Source organism: Protopterus annectens, chromosome 1.part0, assembly GCF_019279795.1.
Source record: "Protopterus annectens isolate FY-2018-M chromosome 1.part0, PAN1.0, whole genome shotgun sequence".
Classification (NCBI taxonomy): Eukaryota; Metazoa; Chordata; order Ceratodontiformes; family Protopteridae; genus Protopterus; species Protopterus annectens.
In genome coordinates this window covers 371,438,939-371,458,844 of record NC_056725.1, presented here as the reverse complement: position 1 = coordinate 371,458,844, position 19,906 = coordinate 371,438,939, and the positions used below count along the sequence as shown (strand labels likewise).

The window sequence follows — 19,906 nt, the reverse complement described above, 5'->3', positions numbered from 1 at the left end:
GCTTGAAGATGTATTTGGTAGGTCAAAGCTATGTCCCACAGTGCCATGGGTAATCTGCAAAGGGGGTATGAGTGTGTGCCCCCTTGCTTGTTTATATACCACATGACTGTGGTGTTGTCCGTCTATCAGTAGTTGTCCTGGATGAAGTAAGTCCTTGAAGGCTGTTAGGGCATTTTGAACAGCTAGCATCTCTTTCTAGTTGATATGTAGATGTATTCGTTTTGGTGACCATATGCCCTGAATGCATTTTCCTGCCATGTGGGCCCCCCAGGCATAATCTGATGCGTCTGTTGTTATGGTTTGGCTGGCAGGGGGTAGAGTGAATGACTGTCCCATGTTTTGATGACATGCCTTTGCCCACCATAGAAACTCCTGTTGCAGGCAGGGAATGAGAGGAATCATTGTTTCCAGACTGTGAGAATGATGACTCCATATACTTTTTAGGTACCATTGAAGTTTCCTCATATGCAGTCTTGCATATGGAATCAGTAGGATGCAGGATGCCATGAAGCCCAGAGCCTGCAGAATTTGTCTTGCAGAAGACTGGGTTTTTGTTGTCATCAGCTTGAAGTAAGTAGTCAGTTGTCTTTGCTTGTCTGGCGTGAGATAAGCCATCTGGGCAGTTGTAATCAAGCTTGCACCCAGGAATGCTATCTTTTGAGAGGGTACCAGTTGTGATTTCTTTTTGTTTATTGTGTACCCTAGGCAAGTTAGAAGCCTTCTCACAAATGCCAGGTGTCGAAGAAGAGTGTCCTTGTTCTCTGCTTGAATGAGACAGTCATCCAAGTAAGGATATATTTGTATACTTTTTTGTCTGCAAAATGCAATTACTGGTGCCAGGCACTTTGTAAAGACCCTGGGCGCAGTAGATAAGCCAAAGGGCAGCGCAGAGAATTGGTAATGCATTAATCCAGCCTTGAATCTGAGGTATCTTCTGCACAACTGTCTTATTGGGACATGCAGGTATGCCTCTTTTAGGTCTAAAGTCATCAGCCAAGCATTCTTGCCCAGCATGGGCAGAAGCTGCTGCAAAGTCAGCATTTTGAATTTTGGAATGTCCAGGTATGTGTTCAAAATCGATAAATCCAGTATTGGCTGCCAGGCCTTGTTCTTTCTGGGTACCAAGAACAGTCGAGTAAAAACCTTGTCCTTTTTCCTGTTCTGGTACTGTCTGAATGGCCCCCATATCTATGAGGGATTTAACCTGTTTCTGTGCCTCTGCCCATTGATTTTTTGGCAGATCTGGCCAACCATTTGCCACTGGCAGAGTGTGGAAATGGAATCTGTATACCTGTGATACGATGTTTAGTACCCACTTGTCCTGGGTTATTAACTGCCAATTTTGAGCAAAAAGTGCTAATTTTCCCGCTATGGGTGCTGCCAAAAGATAAGTGCTTGTTGAAGGTGGAGGGAAGTCATTGGGATTGTTTTCTGTAAGTTTGCGCTTTATCTACTCCAGATTTGGAGGTGAAAACGCCCCATTGCTTTCACCTGTATGAATCTTGCGCCTGGTATCTGGAACCCTTAGGGTGTCTGGATTTGCCCCTTTGAGCTCTGTCTGACACAGGAAAGGACCAATTTTTTGTAGGCCAGTGTCTACTGAATCTTGGTGGCTGCACTTGTAAGAAGTCTTTAACAGTTTGCATAGACTTAGCTTTGTCTTCCATTTTCTTTAAAACCTCTTCTGCCTTAATACCAAACAGAGAATCATGCTGTAAAGGTGCATCTAGCAATTTAGCTTTAACATGATCAGGCATGCCTCCTAATCACAGATCCAGTAACTGCAGCCCTGCAGGATGCCTCTAAGGAATCAAAACCACATTGCAAAGTATGCTTTCCAACTTGTTCAGCTGCATGCAATAATTCCTGCAATTCTTTATTTTCTGCACATTCTGAAATCAACATCAGTTTCTGTTTCAGCAATCCCATAACATGTTGTTGGTACTTAAGCATATGAAATTCACTGTTTAAGGCCCTGATTGCCAAGGTTGCAGATGTATAAACCTTTTTTCCCCATCTGTCCAGTGCCCTTGAATCTCTGTTAGAGGGGGTAGGATTTTTTGCTGTTGAGGCCTTAACTCCCTTTGGACCCTGTGAAATAGTTTCAGGATCAGCAGCAGGGTTTCTAAATAAAAATTTATGTGAGTCAGGGACCCTGTAATATCTGTCAGGCTTACTGGGAGCTGGAGGTAAGAAGTCAGGGGTCAAGCTTTACTCTGAAAACACATCATCTACAATAGGGGGAATGGCTAAAGGCCTGTGCTGAGGGAGAAGGAAATCCCTGTGCCTCTTTTTTGATTCTGAGAAGTTTTGACTCTCCCAGTGAAAATGCTCCCACAAAGTATGCAAGGTTTCTCCAAATGAATAATCCTCAGGAGGAGATGCAGATGGAATAGACTCCTCAGCATCAGAATCCTCATAGGGAGGCACAGATAATTCCTGATCAAAAGCAGAATCAGAAGAAATAGAAACCTGATCTGAAGATTCATAATCAGCGTCTTGCCTAGGCCTCTTATCAGGAGGGGGATGGGTACCCCTGATCAAGGTAATAAGGTCTTCAACCATTTTGATAATCTGTTTTTTAGGCATACAGGCCTGTGCACGTGGCTCATGCGTCGTTTTTTTAGTTTTAGAAGTTGCTTTTGTCTTTGGTTTTGCAGCTTTTGTCGGTTTGATATACAAATGTTGAGGTCTGACTACACCCTCAGAAGCCAGTGCCTGCTCAGCGGCTCTGGACCCATCCATGGGAGATATATCCGTCGGTCCAATACCTTGAGTATCTTGCGGCATGCCAGACTCCACATGGGTGTCGGTAGAGGCCTGCGACTCAAAGGTAGCTGGTATCAGGGGCTGCGAAAGCGCCTCAATGAGTACCGGCGAACCGGCGACTGGCTTAGGAGAAGCTTCATCGGTTTTGGATCTCGACTGCCTTTCTCTGTCCATTTCTTTGTGTTTTTTTATGTCCTCCAGTAGTCGAATTACTATCCGACGACATTTCTGGGTAGTTAAATCTGTTTCCAAAATACTTTGATGCAAAAATATACCGACACTTAATAGTGCGTTGGTTAAATCTAGCACAAAGCCAACAGCCAGGCACGTTGTGATCAGGGCCTAGGCAAGGAATACAGCATAAATGGAAATTCTTATGAGATATTTGCTTCCCACAAGTAATACAATTATTAACTTTTTCTGACATCGGTAAAAAACAAGAAAAAAGTTTCCCCAACGGGGTACTTAGCTTTAGTGAAGACTTCAGTTCTGAAACTCAAACTCGAATATTTCAGTAATCGGACAACTGGCACTTGTGAAATGCTTCTGCTTCGGGCACTGCGCAGCAAGAAAGACTAAAGAAAATGGCATCGGCTGCATGTTTTATACCCCTGATGACCTGATGTCATGGAAGAGGAGACAGCAACCGACGCAGGACTCAAGACTTTGGAATTCAGGCTGACTGAGGGCAACCTGCCAGCAGATTACCCAAATGTAATGACTGCAACAGTGAAACACGAAGAACATTCAGCATCATTTTCTGTTTAAGCAATCCAATAACATGTTGCTGATACTTTAACATATGAAACTGGCAGTTTAAAGCCCTAATGGCCAAGGTGGCAGAAGTGTAAACCTTCTTACCCCATCTATCCAGGACCCTGGAGTCTCTATCAGAAGGGGTAGGATTTTTAGCAGTAGAAGCCTTAATGCCCTTGGGCAGTTGTGAAATAGTCTCTGGATCCGCAATAGGATTTTTAAAAAGAAACTTGTGTGACTCAGAAACCCTGTAGTATCTGTCTGGTTTTCTGGGAGCAGGAGGCAAGGAATCAGGGGCCAAAGTAGATTCCGAAAAGGCATCATCAGCAATGTCTAGTACAGGAGGAATAGCTAAAGGCCTATGCTGAGGTAGGAGTAAGAAATCCCTAAGCCTCTTTTTTGAATCAGAAAAATCCTGGCTTTCCCAGTAGAAATGCTCCCTTAGAGTATGTAAGGTTTCCCCAAAAGAAAAATCCTCCGGAGGGGAAGCAGAGGGAATTGAGTCCTCTGCATCAGAATCCTCATAAGTAGATAAGGGCAAATCCAGATCATCAGAAGAATTAGAAAAAACAGAATCCTGGTCAGAAGATTCATAAATCACTTCAGTCCTAGGCCTCTTAGAAAGGGGGGGGGGGGTTTGGCTACCCCTGATTAGAGTTATTAGATCTTCAGCCATTCTTATCACTTGTTTTTTAGGCATAGAGGCCGGAGCATGTGATCTGGGCGTCGTTTTTTTAGGCATGGTTCGAGATTTAGGCCTAATAAAAAAAGAAGGCGTCAGTTTAATATGAAAGTCCGTAGGCCTGAATACACCCTCAGAAGCCGGTGCCTGCACAGCAGCTCCGGACCCATCCAAGGTAGAGACATCCATGGGTTCCATAGTTGAAGCATCTCAGTAGAGGCCTGCGAATCAGATGTAGCAGGTATCAGGGGCTGCAAAAGTGCCTCACTGAGTACCTGCGAACTGGCGACTGGCTTAGGAGAAGCAATGTCGGCAGTTTTGGACCTCGGCGCCTGTCTCTGTCTTTATCTTTGCATTTTTTCGGAATCCCGGTTGTCAGATAGCTAACCGATGACATTTCTGGATAATTAAAATGAGAACCGAAATATTTAGAGGCGTAAATATACATAAGATGGATACTGCGCTGATTAAATAAAGCACAAAACCAACAGCAAGGTACGTCGTTGTCAGGGCCTAGGCAAGGAATACAGTACGAATGAAAATCTTTATGAGGTATTTGCTTTCCACAAGTAATGCAATTATTAACTTTTACTGACATCGGTAAGGAGCAAGAAAAAGTTTCCCCAACAGGGTACTTAGCTTTAGTTGAAGACTTCGGTTCTGAAACTTGAAAACGAAAATTTCAGGAGTCGGCTGACCGGCACTTGCGAACTGCTTCTGCTTTGGGCACCGCACGGCAAGAAAGACTGATGCAATGGCGTCGGCTGTATGTTTTATACCCCTGACGACCTGACGTCATGGAAGAAGGACAGCAACCGACGCAGGACCCAAGACTTTGTCAATCAGGCAGACTGAGGGCTACCTGCAAGCAGATAACCCCAAATGTAATGACTGCAACACTGAAACACGAAGAACATCCAATACTAGGGACTGATGCTGGGCCAGATGCCAGGTATATCGGAATCACAGCAAACCTCTTGAAATGCGAGAAAGATTTGAAATAAGGACGTTATGTGGGAACATGATACAAGATATGAACTCAGGAATGCCCTCTCTGAGGTTGGAACCTAGACTAGACTAATGTTGGTATGTGTGCAACAAAATAGCTGCCAGTTAAAGATGGATTTCAAGGTTCAGATATCATGAACCACAGATGTAAATGATCAATAAGTGTCTGAGATAGCCGGTTCTGTGGTATAGATGGATAAAGCCCTAACTAGTCAACCCAAGAATGAGTAGTGACTCAGGCAATGGAGAAGCCAGAGCATGAATGTAGAAATTAGTGGCTTGCAATGGCTCATCCTCTGTGGGGGAGGGAAGGGAAGACAGCCTGACTAAACACATGACTGCCTCCTTATAGGAGTTAAAAGATGCCTGTGCCCACCAAGCTGAGATGAGAGGCATTGAGGGAGTTTATGAACATCAGACAAGGTAAAGGCTAGGGGAAAAAGCACCCACCCATCATGGCTGTCTGGATAACAGTCTATTGATCAGCTGTCGCCCCAGAACCAAGTGTAGTACAGGGAGCAAACGGTTGATAAATGGGAAGGGCCTGATGGTTAGCAGACACTAAATCTAAAGATGACACAGAAAAAACAGGAACCATCCAAGACCAATGGAGATCCCAGCAACTGAGGATGAAGGCATTTAAAGGCTGCTGCCAGGAGGTTGTAATACATTTGAACCTGAAAAGCCTAAGGAATGTGCTATGGAAAATTAGTGTCAATTTACATCAAGCCAGAGCAGGTAACACAAACACCATACATTAAGTTCCTAGGGCAGCAATAACTGCAAAGACCTGGACTGCTGCCATTATAATCAAATCACAATAAAGAAGTGACACTCCAAGTGGTCCATAACCTCTACATTAACAGCCTATGGGTTCTGAACAAGCACAGTACTGTTGCCAGCAAGGCTCAAAAAAACAAAAGAATGGCAAGAGGAAGAGTTTGGGCAGCAACTGGTACTGCCAGCAGCAAAACGTAAAGCAGGTGTGCCCAAAGGCTGAAAAGACCTCAGTACCTGCAGGGCAAGGGAGGGATAAGAAGAAAGGGAGGAGAAACGGAGGAGAGCTTAGTCTCTTCATGCTTCTCTTCATACAGTTTATTTCAGTGTCTCCCCCCTACACCTCAGATATGGTGTGAGGTCTCCATTACCAAACATTTGAAAGAAAGCGACTCATTTTACTGACCTTTTCAGCAGTCATGTTACAAATGGCAACAAAACTAATCATGCATCATGCTCTGGGTCTAAACAAATAAAGCACTTAATTTTTATCTTCCCCAGGGATTTCCATCCCAGAAGCATGTGTGCTATAGGAATTTAAAGCCAAGATGAAAACTGACAAAAAAGAATTTTAAACCAAATGATAAATACGACAAAAACCTAATGTAGGAGACGCAGAGGAATTCTCCTCTCAATGAGAGGTGTAAAAAGAGCAGAATGGGAAAGTGAAAACTATTTGGATCAGGCTGTTGCTAACAGCAGAAAGGAGCAGTGGTCTTAGAACAATGGATGAAGAAAAAGGAAATAGTGCTGGACATAGGAATAACTCTTACAGGCCCCCTATACACCAGTCTTGAATATTTTGTAAATTTAGACATATAAAAGGTCTTGCAATAAAAAAGTATGATAAAGGATACTCAGCACAAGTCTGTTAATGTCAGCTTCCACCATCACAGGCTGCCCTTCACTCCTGTAACAATACAACCAAACCTTAACAAACAGAGTGGTTTGTCTCCTGATAGGGTCACTTACTACATGGCTGACGATATGCACACTGACAGTGAGACAGTGGGCATAGGTTCACAAAATCCATAGGAAGCTAAAGATAATACCCACAGGATTTTAGTGCCACTGAGGAACAGAAGCACAGCATGCAAGGATACCTGTAATTTGCCTTCCTCCATCAATCACTGGGTATGTTGGTTCTCTTTGCCCAGTACTAAACTGCAACAACAACACAACAACAATGAAGACGGACATCCAGCTGCTAAATACTAATTCGGTATGTCACCAGCCTTCATTCACTTACTTTTAAATATCGTTACACTCTATATTACGAATATGTCTCTCTAAGGAACAAAGACTTCCTACAAGGAGCAAATGCTTTCAAGCTCGACACCACTACATATAAATAATCAAATTAATACATGGAATACCTTTACTTATTTATTTTTTGAAGAAACAAATCACTCCATATTTACTAACACACTTAGTGCCGCAGTTACAAGCAATCCATATTAGAAGTACAAAAGAACTGGTAAACAAAGCACAGTGGACTGCTGTGATTACCCTTACCCGATGTATAGCACAACCTTTCAAATTTACAGGAAAAACAAGACCACAGTTCAAAGACAAATACAAACCATTTGAAATGGCATACAGCAGAATACATTTATGTATGCAAAGATATATGCAGCAGCTTCACGTAAAGTGGCCATCGTATTTCACTACCGTTAGCCTTTATTAATTGCAATCCATAGGCAAAAAAAAAAAAAAAAAAAAAAAATGAAGAGACTACATGACATCGCCTCCTTAAAAAAAAAAAAAAAAACGGAATATTACACTACAGGTTTGCAATAGCGGAGGTAAATTCTTAGCTGAGATAGGACCCGGGAGATGGTACCTAATACTTCACTTATGCACATAAACCAGTTCAACATACAGGTTCTTTGAAGAGTGCTCAGACTTCACACTACCTGTCATGTTACAAGTCCGTTGATTGCTCTCAAAATGATACTGCCGCCGTGCTTGAGCAATATATTCTGCTGCTTCTCGTTCTTGCATGTCTCTAATTTTCTTCTGTGCATATTTTCCCAAAACATATACTCCTGAAATACAAAAGTCAACAATGCATCAGTGAGATAATGTAGTTTCATAAATAAGTATAAATGAAAATCAAGTATTTACCATAATGCTAGATCTGTAAAAGTGGGCCGATGCCCTGCAACTCACAGGTTTAATGGTGCAGGCAACTGAACTGTTTCTCAATCCAAATTCTCCCAGGTAGCTTGGCATATTCGTCTTACTCCACAATGAAATATACTGTTCTAATTCTGTAACCACAAACACACAACTCGTATAAAAACTGGAAATGTAAAAAACAAGCCGGCCACACCAGATACTGAACGTAATCCAATTTTCAATTAAGCTCAGAATAAAAACCATTTTACAAAATCACACATTATATACCCAGGTCTCCTCCCCTTGTTAATTATATCAACATCAGTTCCATATGATGTTGATTTAATTAACAAGGGGAGGAGACTTGGGTATATAATGTGTGATTTTGTAAAATGGTTTTATTCTGAGGAAGGCTGAAATTGAGTAAGACAAAAGCGCTTAATTAAATTGGATTACGTTCAGTATCTGGTGTGGCCAGCTTGGTTTTTACATTTCTAGTTTTTATACTGTTCTAATTCTCCAAATAAGCAGTTAGCAGTGCTAAAGTGAAAGTATGACTTACAAGACAATCTCGGTCAAGGACTGGGAAAGTGGGCAGGGATATTAGAGGATGAACCCACTCCTACAAATCTGCTGTTATGCTAGGTACATAAGTGAGTCCATCCTCTGCAACTCACAGGATAGAATCCTAAGCCCTCCATTTAAGATGTACTAAAATGTTATCATACCTATTATAAGACAATCCCCAACTTCAGATATGGATCTGGAGAGAAGATTATGTTTATAATGCCTTGCCAAGGTATTTTGTGGACACTATGTAGCCACTACCCATGCAAAGGACTGCACTCTTGAATAAGGCTACCAAGGTAGCTATAGGTCTGATAGAGACAGGTTTAGCAAATTCTGGCACATTTCACATAGAAAAAAGTAAGCACCTCACAAGGGTAGGTTTTAAACCTTATGTTCCAAATACTTGGGAGAAAAGGAAACTAAAAGATGTGGGCCTTTTCTTATGGATTTAGTTTTAAATACAGCTTCTTAGCTGACAGTTAACACTCACGTAGTACAGCAAGCATTACACATGCTTACAGAAAGCCAGAAAGGAAACAGGCAGAGGTGTTCACTAGTATAAATTTAACTCACCTGCAACTTTAGGAATAAAATAAGTTCTGAGATTAACTGTCTCTGTCCAGTAAAAGAGAAACACTGTGGTGCACTGTGTTCAATAAGCAAAATCCAAAGTCCAAGATAAAAAAGAACACAGTTACGTAAAATCGCCAAAATTTATTGCAGCAAAGCTTTCGGGTTTCTCCTTCCTCAGTGCTAATAGCACTGAGGAAGGGGATTAACTGTCTCATTGACAGGAAAAAAATTAAAAAAAAATAAAAATATGAAGTTCCGTCAGAAAGAATACAAAGTTCTGTATTACCTCTTCCTGGAATAATAACTGCAAAAGTATTTTTGAAGTAAGATATTTTAAACCTGCCATTGTAACTGCGGTGGTGGTGCTGCGGTAGCGTTGTCGCCTCACAGAAAGACGTTGTCCTGTTCGATTCTCAGCTAGAGCACCTTCTGTGTGGAGACATGCGTGAATGGGCGTACCTTCGTTGAAGGTTGTGCGTCAGGGCCGGCAACTCGGCACATAAAAATCTACTGTTAATCATTAGCGGACCGGAGTTCCGCTCTGGCGACCCCTAACCGGGAAAAGCCGAAAGACACAACAACATTGTAGCTTGCTCAAATGGAGCCTATGTCAAATAGTGTAGAAGTTACAAGGTGATACTAGATCTTGTAGAAGATGCCTCAGTAATGATGCCTCAGTAATAAAGCCTATTTAAGAAAATTAGCAAAGGAGCCAAGGTTTTCAGGACAAAGAACTAGAATGGGAAAGATAACAGACCGGTATGTGGCCAAGCAGAAGTGTGGACTGCAGGTTTGAGGCAAGAAATTTTTAGCACAGTATGCTCTGAGTTTTTAGTTGAGCATAGAACAGAAGTTGCTGTTAAAATGGCATATAAAATACTGAATGATTGACACAGTTACCATGCAATCAAACATGGTTAGAAAAAAACTGATGAGGGAAAGGAATGACAATATACAAAGGGACAAATGGATGACATCTACACAGCTCCCAAGTATGAAAAGTCCATAAGTTACATCATTTTTACTTGGAAGTGTTTGCATGGCTATTTTTATTCCCCAAACTGACTTCAGAGAATTTTTCCTCCAGCAGACAGCAAATGCTGGAGTGGTGATGGGAAAAAGTAAAGTAACTAGGAATATGTTTTGGCAATGTAACAAGTTGGGAGATTTGAAAAATTTCCTACAACGGATTTTTTCTGGAAATGTTGGAGAAGCAAATTATTCTTTTGAGCTGGAATATTGGATCTCAATTGCTCAGACATAGTAAGGTCTTAATAAGTTCCATGCTACTGGCTGAAAAGAAAATAGAACACAGAAATCAAAATTTAAACCAAAAGTAACTGCAGTACTGAATTTTGTGAGAGAGAAAAAAACACTAAGTGGCATCTTTAGAAAATGGAAGGAGCAAATTATATAGAAGTAGAACTTGTGGGAAAAATACATGCAAAATAATGTTGAGGAGGAGGAGGAGGAGTGAAATTTGAGGGAAGGAATTGAGCATTTTTTTATTTATTTCACATCTGTTAACTACTAAATTTGAAAACAAATCCATTTTCAGTGGAGACCCGAGGGGAAAAGCCCCAGCAAACATAAGTAAAGATAAAGTGACAATATACAAATATTAAATAATAATCACAATACAAAATAACTGTAAAAAGAAAAGGTTATTAGATATTTGAATTGCATTGATGGTAAGCAACCCATTTTCAGTGGAGGCCCAAGGGGAAAGACTCCCAGCAAACATAAGCAAAGGTAAACATGCAGGACAAAAACTATTAAAAACAACAATGCAAATACGAAAATACGAAATTAATTATAAAGAGAAAAACAAAAGAAAAATGATGACCATTAAGGGTTGCACTGATATCAGTGGTCAAAATGTACTACATATGAGAGCAAAAACAAAAAGATAATCATTGTTCAAAAAAAGGACAATGTATAGACATTGATAGGAAGTGGGGAGAAAAAAAGATAGTGTGGAGAATGGGAGGGGGGAGATAAAGGAGGGGGCTATAGTAGCAGAGCTGAGGGTTTAGGGGGTTAGTTTAAGCAGAAGTTACTAACAGAGAAGTTACTAACAGAGAAAGAAAGTTAGATGCAACAGGTTATATAGTACGTCAAAGACTATGTGTGGTCAAGGCAATGGTATATTTATACAAAGCTGGAGTGAATCTAATTGTTAAAAAGAAAAAGTTTACTGCTTGGAAAAAGCAAATGAACTGTTAATTGTGGTTAGGTTTCTTTAATGTTACAGTAGAAAGGCTTTGGAAAATTTCCATGAAAACTAAGGAAATACTGTCATGACTTTTGTGAAAGATAAAGACAGCAGCTAAATTAACTATAACTGAAGAATAGCTCAAATCAATATCAAAATTCACTGCTAGGTGGCCTAGTATTGCAGGAGCTTGTACAGAAAATGGGTTTAGGCCCTTAGAGGTAGTCAATATTAAGAAAAGTATTCGTCACTAAAATTTTCCTCATGCTGATTTTTTTCTGGAAAGACCACTCCACTTGAAAAAAGCAAGGTTACTTGAAACTACCAGAAGTTGAGAACCCAAGCAGTATGCTGCAAGCAAGAACTGACCATTAGATGGGAAAGTAGTTTTTCTGTGGTCTTCTGAAAAAGATTTCTTAAAACAGAGAAGTGAATAGCTCTATTAACCCTCAATGTCATCAGAGGAAATGGATAAAAAAGTGTTGGGAGCCTAGTTGGACATTTTTGGGTTACAACATCCTTCTGGGCTTCACCAGTGATGGAATGAGGGGAAAATGTCCCAGAACTTTGATCCAGTCAAGAATGCAAACAGATCACAGTAGGGATTCCCCATTTTTAGAAGATCTTTCTGGTCACTGAGGAAGTGAAGGAATGCTAAGAGTGGTAGCAGGCACCTGCTCAGCTTGTCCTTCAAAGAGCTGTACTCCCCTGAAATATGGACAGCAACCAAAAAATTGTCAAGTTAATAACACCCACTCTCATACATGCATGGCTTCCTAGCATAAGGTATAGGACTGAGTTCTCCCTTGCTTCTTAATATACCACACAATTTTGACATTCTCCATCTATGTGATTACAACTGTCACTGGAAAACTTGCAATTACAATTCTCAATGGAAAGTTTTTTTTTTTCCTAGGTGCTTTTTGCTCCCCATGCCTGCCACAGTTAGACTACCTGTTCATTCCTCCACACCAGGTAATCACTCTAGTGCAATACAGGAGTGAAAGCCATCTGGTGAGACCATTACACAAGTAATCACGAATGTTGCTTGTGCTCCTGCCAGCATTCTAGCAATGATGACATTTGTATGACCTACCCATATTCCTTATAGGAGAAACCATAACACCTTCACTATGCAAGTGCATGCTTCCATATAAATCACTAATGAAGGCTACCATGAGGCAATGGCTTTGTAGGCATAAAGTCATTCCCCAAGAATGTGCATCACAAGAACACTCTCTCCTCCAAAGAGCTGTATCTGTATGCATCCCACTCTGCTTTGCTTTCCCCTAAGATGAGCATGGCCACCAACTCGAGTCACCTAGACCACAGTCAAGCCATTACCCCCCATGCTACTGGAGCTGGTGGAAAGCCTGGAGGGTTAATAGGACTATTCTGTTTTCCAAGTAAGCTGGTGTGAAGGCAAAGCTTCAATGATGTCCAGACATCCTAACGTTTGCCCACTGTAAAGCCCCACCAAAATATCCACCCCAATCCCAGAGCTAATAGGTTTAGGATGACTGCTGAGATGGAAGAAGATGCTGAAGAAAAGACTACTGGTATCCATCTGTACAGAAGTAGTACTATCCTGAACCAAATTTAACCAATTCTCAGAAGAAAATGTGTCAGGCATATTGAAGTTTGCAATTTTCTTACAGTATAATATCTAAAGCTAGGTTATCCACAGTTAATGCAATTATTTTTTTCATACAAAAAAAAAAAAAAAAAAATCTTCCAGCAAACCTTGCAGCATATAAAATGTGAATGGTTTCCTATGCAGATCACCTCAAAGCCCTGTCTCTATACTCTACTTCCTACAGATTGCTGAGAGATGATTTATGCCTGGCATTCATGGCATCCTTTGATCCTGCTCTAATGAACTTTTTGCATAGCTGCAAAACAAACATCACCAGTACTAAATCTAAGGATTTAAACTTTGCTTGAGACTTGAACAGGACATGTTGGAGGGACAGGTACACATCTCAGAAAATTCCCATTCTCTGGAACAGGCTTCCCATCCATGTGAAGCAGAGCCTTTCCCTAACCAATTCACATGCAACCTAAACTACGGGATGAGAAATCGGAAATTCAACCCAGGTCTGATACCAGTGTCTCTGATGAACAGTGGCAGCTGTTAAGTCATGCCCCAACAAACATACATACCCTTAAAATAACCTATAAGGGGTAATAACCTATGGGATACAGTTGGGTTGCATAGTTAGGCTTACAAAGGCCCCAGTGGTCATTAGTCTAATATAAGCATATTTACCCATGTAAAATACGCAACTACTTTCAGTGAAAATGCAGCAGATCTGCTAAGAGAGTGAAACTGGCTTCTCAAATAGGTGTACAGTTCCAATGCTTAAAGCTACTTCAGGTCAAGAGCACTACTTTTGGTCAACTGGCCCATTCATTCTTCCTTTACTAGAGGTTACAGCTGACAAGAGAAGCTGTCAATAACGCAACCATCAGGATTTTTTCCTTTATTGGCCATAACTTCATACTGTATGCCCAATAACGAACCCAGGATGTGTTATACAATAAGCGTCAGCAATAGTGTGGCACTCACTTTTGCAATTGACTGTTCTGCAACTTCCGACGCCAGCAGTCCAGTGTTGTCTCTGGTCTTCACTGGTGACTCTACCATGGCACCATGAACCCCTGGCACATACCTCCATACCCCAGAAGACAGGCATGCTGGCAATGTCCTGCGACTACTCTTTTCTCCTTGCCAGCTTTAGCCGGTGCCTGGGCTGCTACTCCAACTCAAGTCACCGCAGTTGTGGTCAAGGTTTATCCTATTATGCCAATGCAGCTGGTAAAACCTCAAATTCAAACTGAAGACAAACATGGAACACTACTTAGAGTATTTGTAAATACACAAAGAACATTAGCGAACCAGTTTTAATTTCAGCTACTCTACTAAGTATTAAACGTGTGCTGCATTCCTGGACAGAGTCCATGCTGGAAGACAAATTGCTTATGAAATTGTGCAAGTGGTGTATGGAGCTGCAAGTAAGAAAATGAGTGAAATTAAATATGTTTTTAGCTACTCACAGGGCCAAGTCCAGAGAAAATTTAGCTTACCATTCCTTTTTAAGCCACCTTCTATTTAAACCCATTTATCTAGTAATTATTTGTGCAAGTAAATGATGTACATTTAATTTTACTAAAAGCACTGCTTAATTTTGTTTAGTAAAGAATTTTGTTAATCAATTTTAAATAATTGTGGGTGGTGGTTTATTTATTACTTTAAGGAAATGTCTATCAAGCATATACAGCAACAACTGCTGGGTTCTGTCTTTTGAACACTACCCATTGTAGCCACACTCTTATATCGCAGTTGGCTTGCTGTAAAGGTAAACAGGAATTCTGCTCTTAATGGGCTACAGTGGTACAACTGGTTGTAGCATTACTGTAAATATATGGAGCCAGGTGTTGAGCAAAGGAAAGACCTCTAACTCCTCCTGGAAGTTACTGTGTGTGGTTGCATGCACAATAATATTGGTTGCATTTAACATAATGTTTGCAAGATTAAACTGGAAAGCAGTGGGCTCAGTCTGAGGTATATGAAATCTTTGGGAGACCGTGATTATAACGGATTTGCAATTGTTTAGTGTAAAGCTTATTTAGGTGTAGTAGGTGCAGGCTATTAACCGAGGAAGCAATGCACATCTGCTGTATGTTCTTAAGGCCAACCCCTCCTTGCCATATCATCTGGTGGTCAGGGGCACAGACTGAGACTAACTCATGACCATCATGCATTAATGTATGGCAGTGGGTGAGATTATACTCCTGTTGTTAGTCACATATGAATAGTCAGCACAGCAAGTTGGATTATATGCCTAGTCATCATCAGAATCAGAATCACATTTATTGACCAAGTATGCACGCATACAAGGACTTTGACTCTGGTTTCAGTGACTCTCCAAGTATAAATTACATAAATGACATACATACAACTATTAAGAACAAGACAAATGATATATATGCAACTATTAAGAACAAGACAAGAAAGTAAATATACATATATACAAGGTGCAAAGTGGAACTCAGTGCAAGAAATACTGAAATAAACTCTGAAATAAACAAGTATTAATAATATGTAAACAATACTGCAGAATCCTCGGAGGCTTGGGAAAAAGAATACCCCGGCCTAATAAGCTGAGTGAATATTATGATAATGATGATAATTGTGATATTTATTATATTATCATAATGATAACATGATAATGATGATAATGAGTGAAACTATCATAATTTCCATTATGATAAATGCACTGAGAGATGCTAATTTGGTAGTCCACAGGACACACCTTTTGAGGCCATCATACCAGAAGGCTCTGCTGGAGAACTCTCATGTAAAAGCTTGCATTAAAGGAAAACTCCACCTTAGAACTCAAAAAACATATATTTTTGTCATTGTATCGTTGTTTTTGAGCTATTTTAATGCCTCAAAATCACTCCCAAGTGCTTCTTTTACAATTTTAATATGTTTCTCTCAAAATGGCAGATGATTGGGCCTGCCTTGGTAATGTGATCTTGTTTTCTTGCTTTCATTCCTTCTTCCCAGAATACACTTAAAGTCCTCTTTATATGACTCATGCTAGACATAAGGAAGTGGTGCTGTTTTCTCACACCATTAAGATATAATGGCAGGACTGTGAAGCAATGTCATAAACACACCTTCTGTAACAGAGCTGCTTCTATGTTTACCTGACTGAGCCTCATTTATGTGTCTGAAAGAGCTCCCAGGCTGCATTCTACATGAACTACAGAACAAAGTGGCACCCCACCTAAGTACCATGTTCAATCATAGCCTCACCTCAGGATTTGTGCCCACTGAATGGCGCGCAACTGTTATCCCACTCCACAAAGGGGGGAGCCACAACGGACCCTGGGAACTACCGCCCCATTAGCCTGACGAGCCTGATCTGCAAGGCCATAGAATGTATCATCATGGAACTTGCAAAGACATTGCTAATCTCCAAACTCTGGACCCTACCCCAGTTCGGGTTTGTGAAAGGCAGATCATTTCTCCTAAACCTGATAGACTTCTTTGAAGCAGTAACCAAAGCTGTAGACGAGGGTAAGGTGGTTCACACAGCCTATCCAGATCTTGCCAAGGCTTTCAACACCATCCCCCACTCTGGAATTATAGATAAACTCACTAAACTAGGTATAAATCCCTACGTCACAAGATGGGTTGCCAAACGGCTCACTGACAGAACCCACACTGTGAAAGTAGCAGACTCCAAATCCGACTTCAGACCAGTGACAAGTGCAGTACAGCAGGGTTCAGTCCTGGGTTCTCTCCTGTTTGGTATCTACTTCTCTGAAGTACGGGCTAACACAGAAGGTCTTTGGCTAACAAAGTTCACAGATGACTGCAAACTAGGAGCCACAATCGAAACTGCTAACGATGTGGGCATCCTACAAAAGAGCCTCACTAAGATAGATGCCTGGTGTCAAAGCCATGGCCTGAAGCTCAATACCAAAAAGTGCATTGTATCCCCTTTGGTAAAAACTCTGTACCCATGAACTACCACATAGGCGGTAGTCTACTGACCACTGAAAGTGTGATAAGAGACCTTGGGACACAGGTGGACAGTAGTCTCTTCCTTTGATAATCACATTGCCACAGTAGTCAGGAAATCCTTCTACGTGGCACACCTCATCACAAAAGGTTTCTCATCTAGGAAAAAAAAGAGGTCATTGTCCCCCTCTACTCGTCATTCATTAGACCCATTATAGAGTACAATGCCCCTTTTGGTATGTACCTCACAAGACATCTACAATAACTGGAAAGGCCACAGAAACACCTCCCAAAGATGATTACCGGCCTCAAACAAATGCCCTACACAGACAGTCTCAAAAAAACTCCAGCTTTACTCCATCGCATATCGCCTACTCAGAGGCGATCTCTGCCTAACATACAAAGTTATGTCAAACCCAGAGCTGTTGGACATGCTCTAGGGACTTAAACCTGGTCACCACAATAAACAGAAGATGCTGGAGGGATAGATTCCTGTCCCAGAGATACTCTGGAACAAACTACCTATCTATATCAAACAAAGTTCCTCATTAGCACTCTTGAAGAAAAATCTTGACAATTGGATGGGAAATAGGAAATTCACCCCGGGGATCACTTCTGTGGCTCTGCTCGACAGTGGCACAGGAAAATTATTTTCTTGGATGGCGAAAGCCAAGGTACCTTTTGGGCTAGGCTTATATAGGCCCTAGGGCTAATAGCCTAGTACCTACCTATGAAACCTATGCTATAAACAGCTGTTAGCTACTTGCAGCAAAAGAAACTATATAAATAACAGGTTTTTGTAAGAGGAATCTTTTGTAGTCTTAAAAGACTTGACAAACCCTCACTCTCACATTCATGCTGAAGTGTGAAAACTCTCACTGCAGTAAATTATCCTTGCTGTATATTTGCAAGTGACAAGAAGTAGAACTTTGTCTGCTACTTCCCAATGCTTTCAGTGTGAAGTTTTTCTCTCTCATGAATGATGCAGACTTAAAATGTGCTTTACTAGTGCCTCAATTATTTCTGTCATGTTCACCCACCTTTTTTTAAATTTCATATTTATTTATACTTTGGTAACCAGAAAAGTGAGCTGGTCCCAGGACCATTTTCAGCCACAACTTAGGCTACATTGGCAAAGATAATAATAATTATTAAATGCACTTAGCAATACAAAGAAAAAAATTACTGACCTAAAGAGACCTTGACCAAGATTGTGCAACACATAGCCAATGTGAGACAGTGACCAAATAAATGACTGAAAAAACATTTACTAGATTGTATGCATTAATAATGCTTAACTATACTATGTTGTTTATTATAAATAATTCATTGTATGCACACATACTGCACACACACACACACATTATATATATATATATATATATATATATATATATATATATATATATATATATATATATATAGTATGTGTGTGTATGTGTTTCTGTACATGTGTATAAAGTGCATGTGCACAAAAGCGTGTGTGTGTGCATTTAAACACAGAAGTACTTCTGATTTCCTTTTCTTAGTGTTTTTAATGCAAAGGCACATATTAAATGTATGTTAAAGGGACAATCCCAATGTTTAAAATTCGGGTCCAAATTACAGCTCACTATATTAACACCCATTTTACTACGTCACTCCCATTCCCACCCACAGTGTCATTTTTCATTTAAACATCCTGTATAGCTTTGATTTCAATCCTGTTTGGGTTCCCAGTGTCAACTACCCTTAGGTTTCAAGTTCCTACCAGGACTTACCATTCCAACTTGGCTGTGTCTCTGCTCATATAGTCTGTACCTAGGTAATAACTGTGCAGCTGATCAATCTGCGAACTTTATGTAATATCCTGAGTTGTGGTATTTATTTATTTTTTTGTTAAGTTTTTTTTTCTATTTACTGATGTACTTCCTCTACTTGCATCAAGAATCGATCGTTTTACTCTTACAATTACGAATGATCTGTCTCTGCTTTTCCCGGCTCTTGCAGATTGGTTTCAAGACATATTTGTGTTATTCCAGCAAGTTTCTAAATTTGTAAGGTCAATATTTAAAATCTATATGTATTGTAGCTGTTTTCCCCTCCATGGTTTTAGGTTTTGTCCGGATTTACAGCTGACATATACATCAGCAGCAGAAGGGCTGCCGATACAGTATACCGGTAAAATCACATCTTGCTGGTATTGGCAGGAAGCAACTTTCTACTTTTAAGGTCAATAGGTACAAACTGTCCCTATTCTTGTTCCCTGTGTTATTTTAGGGTATGTCCGGATTTCTTGCTGTAAGAGGCTGAGAGGTATATCAGCAGCCAAAGGGCTGCCTTAGGCTTTGTCCGGATTTCTTGCTGTATGAGGCTGACAGCTGTAGCAGTGCTGGAAGGGCTGCCTTGGGTTTTGGCAGAATGTCTTGCACTATGAGGTATGAGGCTGACAGGTATACTGCTGAATCAGTACACCAGCTTATGGGCAGAGAGTTCCTGCAGCTTACCAACAGCTCCTTATATTAAAAGTTTACTTTTTAGAATGATCACTCTTTGTGGTTCATTTCTATAGTAACAATAATGAACTATCGTTTTAAAAAGCAATCGTTTACTCTCAGTATCAGTTGGAAAGCACTTCCAAGCAAAACACTGCTCTATGTTCATAATAAAAATATGAACGACACTCAGAAGCAGTAAGGACCAGCTCAGAAGCTTAATTGCTATTTTATAAAATATGCCGGAGAGCCTAAAAACATAAAAACACTCAAATAGTGCTTCCTCTGTTTTTCGGCTGTCCGGTATATTTTATATAATAGTAGTTAAGCTTCTGAGCTGGTCCTTATTGCTTCCCAGTGCCATTCATGTTTTTAGTAGTTCGTGTTTTTTGGCACTGTGGTTTTGCTCTTGTTCATCTTTCTTG

The 19,906-nt window shown here is 40.6% G+C and overlaps 1 protein-coding gene across 3 annotated transcripts in view; it reads right to left on the bottom strand.

The window, feature by feature from the left end:
• Window positions 1–19,906, bottom strand: part of PEX3 (peroxisomal biogenesis factor 3) — a 988,587-nt gene that overhangs the window by 824,557 nt on the left and 144,124 nt on the right. For all 3 annotated transcript variants that reach the window (XM_044060125.1, XM_044060118.1, XM_044060109.1), the window contains exon 2: window positions 7,909–8,040. In XM_044060125.1, the coding sequence (XP_043916060.1) occupies window positions 7,909–8,040 (132 nt within the window). The remainder of the gene's footprint in view (window positions 1–7,908; window positions 8,041–19,906) is intronic.